Consider the following 14700-nt stretch of genomic DNA (forward strand, 5'->3'; position numbering starts at 1 on the left):
CTGGAATCAGGAAATATGATCACATTTCTCCTGCACTAAGAGAACTAAAATGGCTCCCAATTGATCAGCGGGCATATTTCAGAACGCCTTGCCTCACGTACAAAGTCTTACAAACAGGTAAACCGGACTCCCGGGCTGCCAAGCTCAAGAGGGCTGGTCAGACCAGGAACCTCTGAAGCTTCGACTTCCTCCTTTTCATCCCCATGAGAATACGCAAACAATCAACCGTGGCTAGGTCATTCGCGGGAAACGCGCCCAAAATCTGGAACTCCATTCCAGCAGACATCCGAACGATCCCATCCTTCACAAAATTCAAAGTGCACCTTCAAGCCTTCCTCCTCAACTGCTAAGGGATAACCCCTGCCCCCACGCCAAACCCTATCCCCGTTACGCTTTGGCTCTGCACCAACTGATTTACCTCAGCCAAAACTGAAGTTTCCTCGGGTCCCTTGAACTACCTCAACTATGCATACAACAAGGACACCTCAACACTCTACTACTACCTCAAGAATACGCAGTACCCGTGGACTTCTGAACGTTTGTTTAATATTGCTTTATTAAGTATCTCTTATGAAACACTGTTGTAAAGCGCTCCAATACCCCCGGGTCAGGGCGGCGCAATATAAAACTTCTAAAATAAATAAAATATATGTGTGTGTGTGTGTGTGTGTATATGTATATGTTTTTTAAATCTGTTTATTAGCATAGTGTTGAGAGCAGTGATAGCATACAACTTCATACATATAATTACAGTGTAAATTCCGCTGGCACATGTATGCGGCTGCTCCAAGCATATATAGAAACAGAGTGACTTTGATTTTCCATTTTGTCGATGTTGACGAACTAGAACAAACTAACAAACCCTGTTCATTTCTGGTCCCACCCTCCACCCCTAAGGAATCCCACCCGACACTCTCTAATGAGGCACATAAATGAAGTATCTACATGTGGGCCACACTCAACGTGTTGAAACAAAGTACAAGGCTTACACACAGGTAAGGTGGGGTAGTGTGAGCGGTGGGTCGGGGATACCCGTTCCCAATCGCAGTGCACCGTAGGCATTGGCGGTAGTTCATGGGGGGGCGGAGGGGGGGGGGGGGGGGGGTTCGGGTCGGGGCACAGTAATACCCTAAGCGGCTATTCGCTAGCCTCCTCTTCACCCTCGTCATTGCCAGCCTCAAAGACCTCCAAGGTGTCAAACCATTCCAGTGAGATCGGTGTTTTCCGGAGGCCCCTGCTCTCCTCCCTTTGTAGTGCTTCGCCCTCCGCTTTCCCCCATCGCACTACTTCCGCCCGCCACATGTCTGGGTTGGGTGGTCTAGCCGATTTCCAGCGCATCGTGATGGCATGCTTCGCCAGCAACAAGGCCAGATCAGAGAAGCGCGCCGCCACGGTTCTGGTGCGGGTCGAAGGCCCCAGTCCTAATAGTGTATGTTCCAGTGTGGGTATTGTGGGCAGTGTACCAGCTTTCGCAAGTGAGTCATGGACAGTGTTCCAGAAATACCCTAACTTGGGGCATAGCCATAGCATGTGTATTAGTGATGCGTCATCCTCATCGCATCGGGGGCAGTTGTTCCTGGTCGCAGGGAACATCACATGTAGTCGGTGTGGTGTCAGGTAGGCTCTATGTAGTAACATCAGCTGGATGAACTTGTACTTGGGGTTCCTAGCTACCTTCCTGGGGAACTGAAGTATGCGCTCCCATTCCTTGTCTCGCAGCGGCCTTCCAATATCTACCTCCCATGTCGCTCGTAGTGGTGACAGTGTGAGTGCCCTCCCCGATTTAATGCTAGATGTGATCCACTTTGTCAGGTGGCCGCCCGTTCCCATGAGGTAAAGCATTGTGACAAGAGGTTCGCAGTAGGCTCCCGCCCGTCAGGCGACCATTTGCGTGAGATATAGTGTCGGAGTCCAGCGTATAGGAGAAAGGAGCCGCTGGGGACGCCCTGTGACGTTCTGAAGTCCTCGAAAGACAGTAGGTGTACCTCCGCAAACAGGTCACCCACGTGGGCCACCCCTACGTCATGCCAGGGTTCCAGTAGTGTCTCCGTGAGCGTGCCCAGACCTAGTGGGATGCCCAGTAGTGGAATCGTGGGGGCATATGGCGTCCCGGTGGTCGTGTACTTCAGCTCCTTCCGCCAGTATGCGATCGCCAGCTTGAGAAGCGGCGGGGCATTTCTAGGTAGATCCGAGCCAGGAAGGAGCAAGATGTGCACTCTCCCCTTCGTATGGTCGTCTCTTGATATATTAATCTCATGAAGATTACGGCCCGCCACCCAGTAAGCTAGCCATTGCAGCTGACAAGCATAGTTATAAGCCCTGAGGTCCGGTAAGCCCATGCCTCCGGAATCGGAGGGGAGTTGCAACTTGGCCAGACCTATGCGCCTGCGGCCATGTCCCCACACAAGCTCGGACAGTAGCGAGTCGAGGGTCTTGAATGTCGCCGCTGGGATCTGGAATGGGAGGTTGGTGAAATAGTAGATAAGCTGGGGGAGCATCACCATCTTGGAGATCGCCACTCGTCCGGGTATTGAGTGTGGTAATGTGAGCCAAAACTGAATCTGTGTCTTCAGCGCCCTAATGGCCTTCCCTAGGTTGCCGTCTATCATCATGCTCGCCTCTCTGTATATCTGGATCCCCAGGTATCAGAAGGTGGTGTCAGCCATTTGGAATTCGTGAGGGACAAAAGGCAGGGGGGCTGATCCATCTGTGATTGCAAAGGTGAACCCGTAGGACTTAGACGTGCTTATAGTGAGGCCAGAGATCTCCCTAAAATCCTCGAAAACCCGAGAAACCGGACTCAGATCCCCTCTCAGGTCGCGGAAATATAAAATGATATCATCCGCATAAGGAGACACAATGTGGTCCATACCATGTCGACGTATGCCATAAAGGGGGGCCATCAATCTGAGTCTACAGAGCAACGGTTCGAGGGCGAGGACAAAGAGGAGAGGGGAGAGCGGGCAGCCCTGTCTGGTGCCTCTGGCAATAGCCATAGGACCCGAGATTTGATTGGAGGTGCGCACTCTGGCAGTGGGGATGGTGTATAGCAATCTGACCCAAGCGAGGAATTCGGGCGGTATCCCGAATTGTAACAGGGTGGCGAACATATAGTCCCATCTCAAGGAATCGAAAGCTTGTTTCAAGTCTAGAGAAATGCACCCTTCGGAGCCAGGGTTCACATTGTCTCCGAGCATGAGTTGAGCCAAGCGCCTAAGGTTCATGGCCGTATTGCGGCCCGTCACAAAGCCGCATTGATCCGGGTGGACCAGGTGAGGCACGTATTGCATGAGCCTCGACGCCAGTATCTTGCTCAGTATTTTAGAATCAGTATTGAGAAGGGACAGGGGCCTGTAATCGGCCAAATGCAGACCATCTTTGGCCGGTTTCAAGAGGGACGTGATCAGGGCTTGCATTGATGATTGCGGTAGGGAGGTTGTGCGGAGGGCTGCCAGATAAACAGTATGTAACCGTGGGGCCAGAAGGTCTATGTATGTGGCGTAGAACTCAGTTGGCAGGCCATCCGTTCCAGGTGCCTTGCCCTTCGGAAGGGCTCTGATCGCCTGTCTTATTTCCGCCACTGAGATAGGACGTTTCAAGTCTTTGTTCTGGTCGGCAGTAAGTTGTGGGATGACCAGACCCTCCATGAAAGCCACAAGTGCGGGTTCTGACAGGGGCTGCGGGGGACTGTACAACGTGGTGTAGTAGTCTTTAAACGCCGTGTTGATCCCTATTCGGGTGGTAGCTGAGCGGCCAGACTGGTCAAATACCCTAAGAATGGGTTGGCTGACCGGGGAGTCCCGTAGGAGGCGGGCGAGTAGGGGTCCGGCTCGGTCAGCCTGCGTATGCTGCCTGTTCGTGTACTCCCTATAGTCTATAATCCGCAGTTCTTCCAGGAGCTCCGCGTGTCTAATATGTGCCTCTTGCAGTGGTGTGAAGGGAACATTGGTGCCCGCTGCCTCATTCTCTAGGGATGCAAGTGAGCCCTCCACCTCCTTCAGCTCGCTAATCACCTCCTGTTTCCTTCCCACCCTGATAGCCATAGCAGCCCCCCTAATACAGACCTTGAAAGTGTCCCATTCTATCTGCCGGGAGCTGGCCGTGTGTGCATTTGTGGAGAAGTAGGTATCTATAATGTCGGACAGGGAGGACCGGAAGACCGAGTCCTCGAGGAGATCAGGAGACAGCCGCCAAGTCGGAATGGGAGCCAGCTTTCTACCCCATTGCCATGTAATCTCCACGGGGTTATGGTCCGATAGTGTCTTCCCCATGTGTTGGGCTTGGACAATCTGTGCTGTGAGGGAACGGGAGCAGAATACATGATCAATTCTGGTGTGAAGCCGGTGGGGAGGGGAGAAAAAGGTGTATTCCCTATCTAGAGGGTGTACGCTGCGCCACATATCCGCCATATCCCAGCCCTCAGCCCAACTTGCAAGCGCAGCAGCCTGTTTTCTGCTCTCGGTAGCCAGTAAGGGGGGGATGTGATCTATCTAGCATAACATCAAGTACAGAATTGAAATCACCCCCTATGATCCAGCGATGGTCAGCCCAATCTGCAAGTACCCCATTGACCTTGAACAAAAATTCCGATTGATTTGTGTTAGGTGAGTACACACAGCCAATGACTACCGCCTCCCCATCCAACAGTCCCCGTATAAATACATAGCGACCCTCCTGGTCAATCCGTTGCTCTAGCAGCTGGAAGGGAAGAGAGCCACGGAGCCAAATTGCCGCCCCCCTGGAGAATGCAGAATATGAGGTCGCAAAGAGCTGCCCTCTCCATTTTTTGCGCAATTTCACCGCTTCAGCAGCGTTCAAATGTGTCTCTTGCAGGCAAGCAACCTGTGTCCCCCTTCTGTTGAGTTGTGCAAGGATTCTATGTTGTTTATGCACAGATCCCATGCCACGCACATTCCAGGTGCACAAGTGATAGTTATTAAGAGGTCCCATCTCCAACTGTGTGGTTCAACAATGTGATACGACTGGGTGACCCCACATGTCCTGTTGTGCTAAGAAGTGAGAGTGTCTTGCAAACAAATAACCCCTGAACAAAAAGGTCCCTGAGCCAACGTACCCAGGAGCCAAACCATAGTGCCCAACCTGGGCACAAGTCAGTCAAGTTCTTGTGCATACCGGGGGTGGTAGGCCTCCGTCGATCGGCACTGAACTGTCTGCGTGGGCATGATAGCCCACAATACAATGGGCCCCTGCACATACAACCCACCATATGTGAAGGAGGGGATTAGTCATACGTTACCACCTGGAGAGGTTCAATCGTGGCGTGGTTCAGAACTCCTCTGCCATCTGGGCTGTGATCTTTGGGAAGAGCTGCAATATGTATATGTTTATGTGTATGTATATATATATTTCCCTCCCTCGTAGGTAGTTCTAGTTAGGACCTAGTTTCCATAGGAAAAGCGTTTTTTGTTTTCTTGATCTGTGGCGCCCGTTGACGAATCTTCGCGAAATAGCCAAACTTAGTGGTACTCGAGTCCCCCCCCCCCCCCCCCCCCCCCCCCCCACATGCCCCGGGGACCACTACCTCCACGGGACACTAAAATGCACATGTGGGGGTCCGTTACGGACCCCTGAGCCCCAGGGACCACCACCTCCCCGGGGCTTTGTTATTGAAGGGAGGGGGGCGCCCTTCCTGGAGCCCTTGAAGGCCCTGGGGACCGCCACCCCCCAGGGCCGGCTTCTGCAGTGTCCCGGGGTGCCCATCCCCGCAACACTGCTGTTTGCTCTGACAGGGCGGGAGCCGTGGGGCTCCTGCCGTGTCATAGCAAACTCTGCTTTGGATTTTGGAAGCTAGAGCAGGTTTCCTGCTCTCGCTTCCAAAATCCAAAGCAGATTGCTTATCCACACAGGGAGCTGCATGTCAGCTGCATGTCAGCAGCTCCCCATGTGGAAAAGCAATGGCAGGGACAGGTGGGGCTCCCCCCACGGTCCGCAATGGAGTGGCCAGGCCCCGGGGGATGGGGTCCCCAGGGCCAGAATTGGCCCAGGAGGGGGGGGGCCCACGCGACCCCCCTCCCCTGTGAATATAATATAAAATGTGAATGTCCCCTGTGAATATGATATAAAAATAAGATCACGGCAGGCCAGCCCTGGGAGATGAGATCCCGGGGCAAATAGAGACCTCAGGAGGGGGCCATGCAGCCCCCTTCCTTAAAAAATAAAATATATATCTGTGGCCATGCCCCGGAGGATGGAGTCCCTAGGGCCGAAGTTGGCCACAGGAGGGGTGGCCCACGCTTCCCCCTTCTAGTTTAGATAATTTATTCAAAAAAACAGTGGTCAAGCCCTAGGGGATAGGGTCCCCAGGGCCCAAAAAATGTCAAAAGAAGGGGGGCCACACAGCCCCCCCTTCTTTTTGATGTAATATGTGATGTCATGAGCAGTGCATTGCGGGTGCGCAAGAGATTAATATATATATATATATATATATATATATATATATATATATATATATATATATATATATATATATATATATATATATATATATATATTAATCTACAGGTCTATCCCATTCAGGTTTTTTTTTTTTTACTAATAGGTGTATTTGTATTCATCGTTTAGCTTTTTCTAATGTTTTATGGTTATGAACATATTTTGTTGCACGACCTGTGCCAGAGTTGCCGTATCAGTTTTTCTTCATGCTTCTGTTGATGTATCTGCACTATTCTGTAGCATATCCTTATCTGATGTATGTAATAGGCCATACCGGCTGTATTGAACCACCAAAAATATCAATAAAATCGGTAATTAAACAAAAATGAACACATTTGTTGGTGACAACTTTTGTCAGTGTAAAGATTCTCCTTACAGTATACTAATGCGTTGCATTCTTTCTTTACCTTTTAGTATCGTTATTAAAGGATTTGAAACATGCAAATATTGTGACGTTGCATGACATTGTACATACAGAGAAGTCTTTAACATTGGTCTTTGAATATCTGGTAAGAATTATTCCCTGAGAATAATATGAAAGTGTGATGTATTAATTCTCGTTGTCAGCGGTCAAATCAAGCCCCAGCAATAGAGTTCTGCTTCAATTACTTGTCAGAGTTGCCCACAGCACTTCACATTGAGTGAACCATGACAAAGAAGAGCTGTAAGGTTAAATATGTTACCATGGTAAATGTCATATTTTATTACATTGTGTTATCTATACTTGTTGGAAAGTTCCATCATGTCAGCGTTGGTGTTTTGCTGTAAACACAAGACCGCGAACAAACCAAACTCCCCTTACTGGGTATTTTACCAGAATATCTAGTTTTAAATATCGTGTCCCCAAAATGCTGTTGTCAGAATATGAATTACCAAAATATTGTGTGAAGGTAAGTAGATACATACAAGTTTAAATGTACTCTATTTAGCGCAACATTTATGTGTCATGATGATGATGTATATTCAAAATATGTATATATGGACTAAAGAATAGTAAATCTCTTCTTAATTTTACGTATTTACATTACAAATCTGTTGGAAGTTGATAGTCTGGCTGCAATATTTGGTACAATGATATTTTTATGCTTGATGTTCTGATATACAACCCCTTACCAAGCTATTGACGGTGTGTGTGTGTGTGTGTGTGAATATATTAGTCTCCAGAATTACCCATGGTAGTGGTGGTAAATGGAGAAAGCCTTTCTTGTCGCATTCACTTGGCAGCTTAACTTTAAGATGCTTATTTACAAGCCCCTTTCGCCTCCTGCAAGTCACTTTTTCCCATATTTTAAGTGATGCACCGGCAGTGCCAGGTACTTGTAAATGAGCTTGTAAGTCTTTTTAGTGCTAATAATGCTTCACTCAATTAAAGCTATGTTTGTAGCATGTGCTGCTTTGCATCACTTGCTCTGCACACTCCTGAGATCTAGTGTTGGGCAGGGACGTTTGAAAGTTTTTTTTCTTTGAAGAACTCTTTGATTACAAGATATCTTGTGCCTCCTTCCTGAACCCCACCTAACCCCATCTAAATATATAGAATCCTAACTCCCCAGTAATCTGTGGTGTTCCTAAAATCATTTGGATCTGTAATTGAGACCGATCGTGTCTAGCTTCAAATAATTTACAGAACCTGTATCAAATTATGTAGAAACCTTTCTGGGAAGGGCTCAAATGATGACAGGGCGGCAAAGGACGATAAACTGATGGATATCTTCCCTCCTAGTGCGATACTCTGTTGTGTGCTGTTCTAACAAACTATTTAACACACACATAGTCACCATCACACACTCTAGAAAAGACACACTCTTTCTGACCCACAGTTATTTGTGTGTATTTGAAACCTTTCTGCGACCAGTAGTGGCCAATCTGGATTCATACATTAAGGATACATTTGGCATGACAAGATTGAGAAAATACTGTTCAATGCAGAAAAACATTTTTTTGTCAGTATGGGAATTGAAGCCCTCTTTTTTATTTTTTTATTTTAATGAATTTTATTGGTATACACATAAAGCATCGTCACTGAGGTCCATACAGTAACAAGCATTTGCAATGCAATAGGTCTTGCATTTACAAGAGTTTGAACTATTGGGATTGTAAATGCCAATGCCTTTTATTTATGTGTTGTTTTTAAAACCGATAAATAAAAGGCATTGTCATTTACAATGCCAATAGCTTAAACTCTCGCAAATGCGAGATCTATTGCATTGCAAATGTGTGCAAAAGCGTTGGGACAGAGCGTGTCCTGCCTGCAGCAGCAGGTAGGACAAAGCTATTTGAGAAAATAGTGCTCGGAGGCTGTAAATAAAGCCTGCCAAGCAACAGCACTCAAAACGGGGTACCGCCATGGGAGGTTACAGAAGGAGACGAAGCAGTACTAAGGAGGGACTACTAAGCCTTTTGACCAATATAGTTTATTGTTGCATATTTATATAGCCCGAACTCGACCCGAAGGTATTGGAGCGCTTTACATGAGCACCGTATTTACATTACACATTCAAGCACGAGGAGATTAGGTGATTTGCCCAGAATCCCAGGATGTGGATGCAACCCCAAGGCTCGACCCTGATCTCCAGCACCAAAGTCGTCAGTCTAGCCGACGGACCACATCCTCCCCCCTACGTGCCTGTCCCTGGACTAGGCCCGTGCCTGGCCCTCGACTAGAGCTAGAGTCCATGGGCAATGCACTGTGGATGATCTTGTCTGGAATACTTGCTGACACTTTTCCTCCACTATCTCTGCTTCCATATTAGTGAGAAAGTTCAAGTAGACATCCATGATTCTTATTCTAGTGGCACCAATGGTCAACTGAGACATCCCTATTTCAAGGAAATGAACCTAGCAGTTTAACACCTGAGGTCATAGAGTTTGGGGCTAAAGGCCTGATTTAGATCTCTGTGAACAGGTTACTCTGCAACAACGGTGATGGATATCCCTTGTGCCGAAATATAAATCCCATTATATCCTAATGGATTTATATTTCGGCTGACTGGATAATCGTCATCATTGTGATTGAGTAACCCATCCGCCGAGATCTAAATCAGGCCTTTAGTCTACAAGAGGTGTGTATGCTCATCCCAAGGGTGGCACGGATATCTCCTACAAGTGTGCGTTATGCAGCAAAATTAAAGCCCCATGATTGCCTAAGCAAACAGATGAACTAATGGCATTGACTGGTTATTGTGTATCTCACTAATTGTGTACTATCCGAAAAATGGTCACTGACCTTATCAGAGTCCCCATATAGAAATACTGCTCGCATGTGGCTAAGTAGCTCATCTGCAGATCTGCTGGAGCACCGTTGTTTCTGCCAATCTTCTGTTCTGAGAAAACCTTACCTCACTCATTTACTGGGGGTCAAAACATCGACATTTCCAAGTCTTGGTCGCTCATTTATATTGGACTTTCTGTGATCCTGAACTGATACTTTTTTCGGAGATCCTTGTTATCAGCGCTAAGTATATATAATTGGTTATTATACAGTTTGCTTCACTAATTCACTTGCACTCTGTCTGCACCAGGAGCATCCACTGTCCATTAGCAGTTGTAAAATCTGTATTGACTGTTGCTTTGAATTGTGTGTTGCACTTTCTCCAGGTTCCCTTTGAATGAATCCGTACTTTAGTATATATATATGTGTGTATGTGCATATGTATTGATGTAAGTGTGCGTGTGTGTGTGTGTGTGTGTGTGTGTGTGTGTATATATATATATATATATATATATACACGTACATATCTTGCACAAACGTATAGCCTATGCTACAAAGGGAAAACATTTTCTAACAATTAGTTTGTAGCTTGTAGTGCTGTAGAATTATTTGCGATCTAGCTCTACCCTGGATGTGAGCTGATGTTTAAAATGTTGCTATTTCACTTGAGGTATTCATTCACAATGCACCTATACATATCTACACATACATATTTACCGTTCTGCTTCTGTTACTACGCCCAACCCCGTTGGGAGGTGAATGGAAAATCACAATCTAAAGTGGAGTCTTGACTCTGGTGCATTGTAAGCTTCAGGGTGCAGTTTTAAGATGTCTAGAGACTGAAGTCTTCCTTAAAAAAAACTTGGAAGCGTCTGCGAGCATCACTAGATGGCAGGACTTTGCAGAGCATGTAAATCTAAGCTAGAAATTTGAGACAGGGCAAGCAACATTTTACTTATGTTTCTTTTGGGATTTGTTTGCCTTTTCAGAAAAAGTTGGAATTAATTTGCATTAAAGATGAGTTTGTCCACCATTACTTGCCTTAAATAAGTCTACTCAAAGCATTAAAGTACAGAACCCTCCATTCCAAATGTTTGGTGGTGGGGCTGAAAGATAAATCACATACATTTCCCAAAAACATTATCAAAGCTACATTCAGGGATGCTGATGACATCTGGCTGTCTTGTGACTCCTACTGTTCTCGTGCCACAACTCCAATCCGGTTTTTTTCAGTCAGTACAGAGCATATCTGTGTTTAGCAGATATTAAGTGTCTATTTAAAAGGACCTCACCTACAACTTTGTTTATCATCAAGTTTTAGGGCACCACTCCAATCCAATACAGTCAATTCCAGTTTTTCAGAGTCCACATCCAATTAAGAAGTCTTGATATTTTCTCAATTCGTATTTATTTTTCAAAAGAATCATCACCTACAACTTTCTTTTGTGAAAAGTACTCCTGTGGAACACATCAAAACTTAAAATGGGTGTAGAGCTAGCCTCTTGATTAACATTGATTTTAATGGCTTCTAATTTGATTGCTTGGTTCTTCTCATGTCCACCCCCCATCCCCCGCCTGGACATAGCTTTATCATTGTTTTGATTGAATGACTTGAATCCTTCCACTGCTCACATTTAAGAAACTACTATTTTTGTTTTCTTTTGTTTCAGCACTTAACAAGAGTGCATGCGTTTTCTTGCTCCCTCCATTGTGTGCTGCTTCTGACCGTAGATACTACTCTGTTACCTTCCTCAAGTCTCAGTTCGTAAATTGCTTCTGCCATGCTGTCCATTTAGTTTTTTTTATCTGTTGTTTATTCCTCCCAATCCCCTCTATTGTTCCCCTCCCCACTCTCCATTCCTCGCCTCCACCTGCTCCCCACATCTACTCCTCCTTTGCTCCACTTCCTTGAGAACAATTTTCAATATAATTTTTTTTTTTTTTTTTTAAAGTCCCATCACTTCTCATTTGCTTGCAGGCTGCTCCATTTATCAAAAACACTTTCAGGCATGTAAAAATTCCTTTTTTTTTAAAAAATGTTAATATTATTTTTTAATTTCCCACTCAAAAGTGGTGGAAATAAAATGGAAAAAAAGGAAAACAATGACAGGGGTGTTATTACATATGCACAATCATGCATCATTATGTTAAGCTATCATAGCATAATGATGCCACACTTGTAAATACCATAAGTTCAAAATGTAAAATGTTTTTTTCATACTGGGCCACTATGGGATCTTCTAGAGAAAGTGTCCTCATTAGGCTAGTTCATATTTAGGTTTACTAGGTTTCAAGGCCACATGGGTCCCAGCCTTCGTGAAGAACCTAAAATGAGGCAGACTGATAAAGGTATTGTCTTTGCAAGATCACCTTTATTAGATCATTTTATAAAGCAAACAAAAGCATGGGATTAAGAGCATTCTATCTTACTTCCGCAGGTCTGTGCCTATTGTCTCAAAGTTTAAATGTTTTGGTTTCTTTTTGTATTTTAGTATGTGATCAAGTATACAAAGGCAATCCATGGGCTGAGACACCCTCTTTCGGCAAACACTTCAATAAACATGTATCAACGGTTTCTGCTTCCTGGACTAAGTGCTGAATGTGGCAGCCAGGGTCGCATTCGCTCTATAAGGATTATGTGTCACTGCTCCCATTGCTAAGACTGTGTCACTATCATCCGCCAGAGTCGGAATGAAAATCATAATAATCTCCTTTGCTTATTCTTTTCAACTGCATGGTGTTAAGTTACCACAAACCGTTCACTAAATTGACTATCATCTTGGGTTGTCAGCTCCGACACATCCCAAAACAACAGTTGTTCACCGGGAAATACTCCCCATGTGTCCATTTCCGGCTTGTGACCAAGGTCCAAACATCGCATCAACATGCAGCCCTGTAGCCAGGGAGGCAGACAGTCCCAGATAGGTGTGATGCATGGTGGAAGGAATTCAGTGCCAAAAGATCAACAGCAAATGTGCTGTAAGTGTACATTCCCTACGTGGAATTAACATAGAACTCATCACAAGTTAACCTAAATCTCCCCTTACAGATCCTGTGTTCAGGCCCCCAAATGAAATTTGCCAGCCTTTATAGTAATGGATCTAAGTTCTATCTCACAAGCACCAGAAATTTCCCAAAGCCACTTGGCAATGTAGAGGCTCAACCTGATAGCACACAATTTAAGGATTTGCAGAAGTGCAAGCTCCATGCCTAAAGATGAAGAGATTGGTCATGTCCTTTACTAATTTAAATACTAATTACATATTAATAATGAAGAATAGCTTCTTTTTTTATGTGCTTCACAACATGTTTCAGTTTCTAAGAGCTGTAACAAGTATTGCTATTACTAAATGTATTGATACTCTGTTTAACATGGAAGGAAGGCTCTGTTGGGCTTAATGAGTCAAACTGCTGGTTGATGAATGAACAACTACTTTATTCTGTTGAATAGATCTAACCAATTTCCTCGCCTTTTGAATTCCTTTAGGTGACTGGATCCTTTTTTTATCAATTGCTCCCACCTCCAGTAGGTGGCCCTTTCAGACTTCACAGTGTTTTCGCCATGTCTCAGGCGCAGAGCAGTATTTAGTCTGCCTTCTGATGTCAATTTGTTTTTGTTGAAGCCTATCGACACACATCAGGAGCTCAGCCTGCTGCTTTTTATTGGTTCAGTGAAGATTGTACTAGGGGCGTGTCCACACCGAAAGTTAGACTTCATGTTTTGCCACACCTTTAGGAGAATGATGTTGGTTGTAAACCTGCGTGACATCTGTCTTTGGTGTGTCCGATTAAAGTATGATTCAAAGTCATGCTATAAATGTTACTGGATGCATCCTAAGTCCATCGGGAGCAGGAACTGAAGTTGTACATCACAAAGCACAAGTAATTAGGCCTATTGTGCTCTAAATTAGTGGACCATTCTCACTCCAAGTCACAGTCTCAGTTCAGGTACCCATCCTCTGGTAAGTCCAAAATGACTTTGAACGATAAACATAAGAAGTCCAGGTGGGAGTCTTCTCAAAAGGCCCAATTCGGCACCAGCCATCTGACTCCAGCCCATTCCAAACCTGGAGTCGATGTGCCTAGAATTTCCTGAATAATAGTTTACTTTGCTGCAAGTCGGGCCCTTTAAGAGGACAATGCTGCAGCTCTTACAAATTATCCTGGGTCCCCTTACAGCTCCTTTAGGACCCATGGATCCCCTGGGTCCCTCAAGTGATCTACCGCTGGCAAGCCCTTCCATAGCACCAGCTGAACCCATCAGACATCAGCCTCACTCCCTGTTGGCACCGGAGCATTGCCACTCCTTTGCCTAAGGCCATGCCAGTTCCAGCCGATCTGGCACCAGCCTTAACTCGAAGGTGTCCTCTTCAGATCCAGCACCAATGCAAGTCTTGGTCTTCAAAGCCTAGTTCAGCTAAATCTCGACCATTGTGTGGTTACAAAATAATGAACGCACAGCTTATGGTAAGGGAACGCTCCCTGCTGATTCTAATGCCTTGGCGCCAGTATCTTTGGTTCCTGACTGCCTTTATTATGTACCTGATCATGAGGAGGAGGCAATTAGCTATACCATCACTTTACTGATTCTCCTCTACATTTAAATCTCCAAAATGTTAGTGGCCTTGAGAAGTGAAATTGGACTCCCATACTGAGGAAAGCGACTTCTTTGCGATAGTGGTACCTAGGGCTGCAAAGGTATTGGAGTTGCTGGTGCCTGCTGTGGGGAAACAAAAGCTAATTTACTTTTTAAAAAATCATGATTCCTGGCCCTTCATATTCAGAGCTGTTGCTATCTTTCAATGATTCTGCCAGAATCCCTGAAGGTGGCATGACCAAAACTGTTTGCATGCTGTTGATAACCCCTGAGCTAGCACCATAGGCCTGCTTCATGTGATTTGTCCTTTTTGGCACAACAACCCACTTCCGAAAGTGTTGTTTCAGGTTTCCGTCACCAATGTGAGTCCAAATGCCTTCCCTAAGGCCCCATCTGACAGGGAATCAAAGCACATTAATTAATTCTGCAAGAGTGTGTC

General features: G+C 45.6%; 1 protein-coding gene across 5 annotated transcripts in view; it reads left to right on the forward strand.

Annotated features, from left to right (window-relative positions):
* LOC147692727 (cyclin-dependent kinase 17-like) overlaps nt 1–14700 on the forward strand; it is a 600938-nt gene that overhangs the window by 286572 nt on the left and 299666 nt on the right. For all 5 annotated transcript variants that reach the window (XM_086938922.1, XM_086938918.1, XM_086938917.1 and 2 more), the window contains one exon: nt 6868–6962. In XM_086938922.1, coding sequence (XP_086795048.1) covers nt 6868–6962 — 95 coding nt within the window. The remainder of the gene's footprint in view (nt 1–6867; nt 6963–14700) is intronic.

The sequence above is a fragment of the Lissotriton vulgaris genome, chromosome 9 (genome assembly GCF_964263255.1).
Source record: "Lissotriton vulgaris chromosome 9, aLisVul1.2, whole genome shotgun sequence".
Classification (NCBI taxonomy): Eukaryota; Metazoa; Chordata; class Amphibia; order Caudata; family Salamandridae; genus Lissotriton; species Lissotriton vulgaris.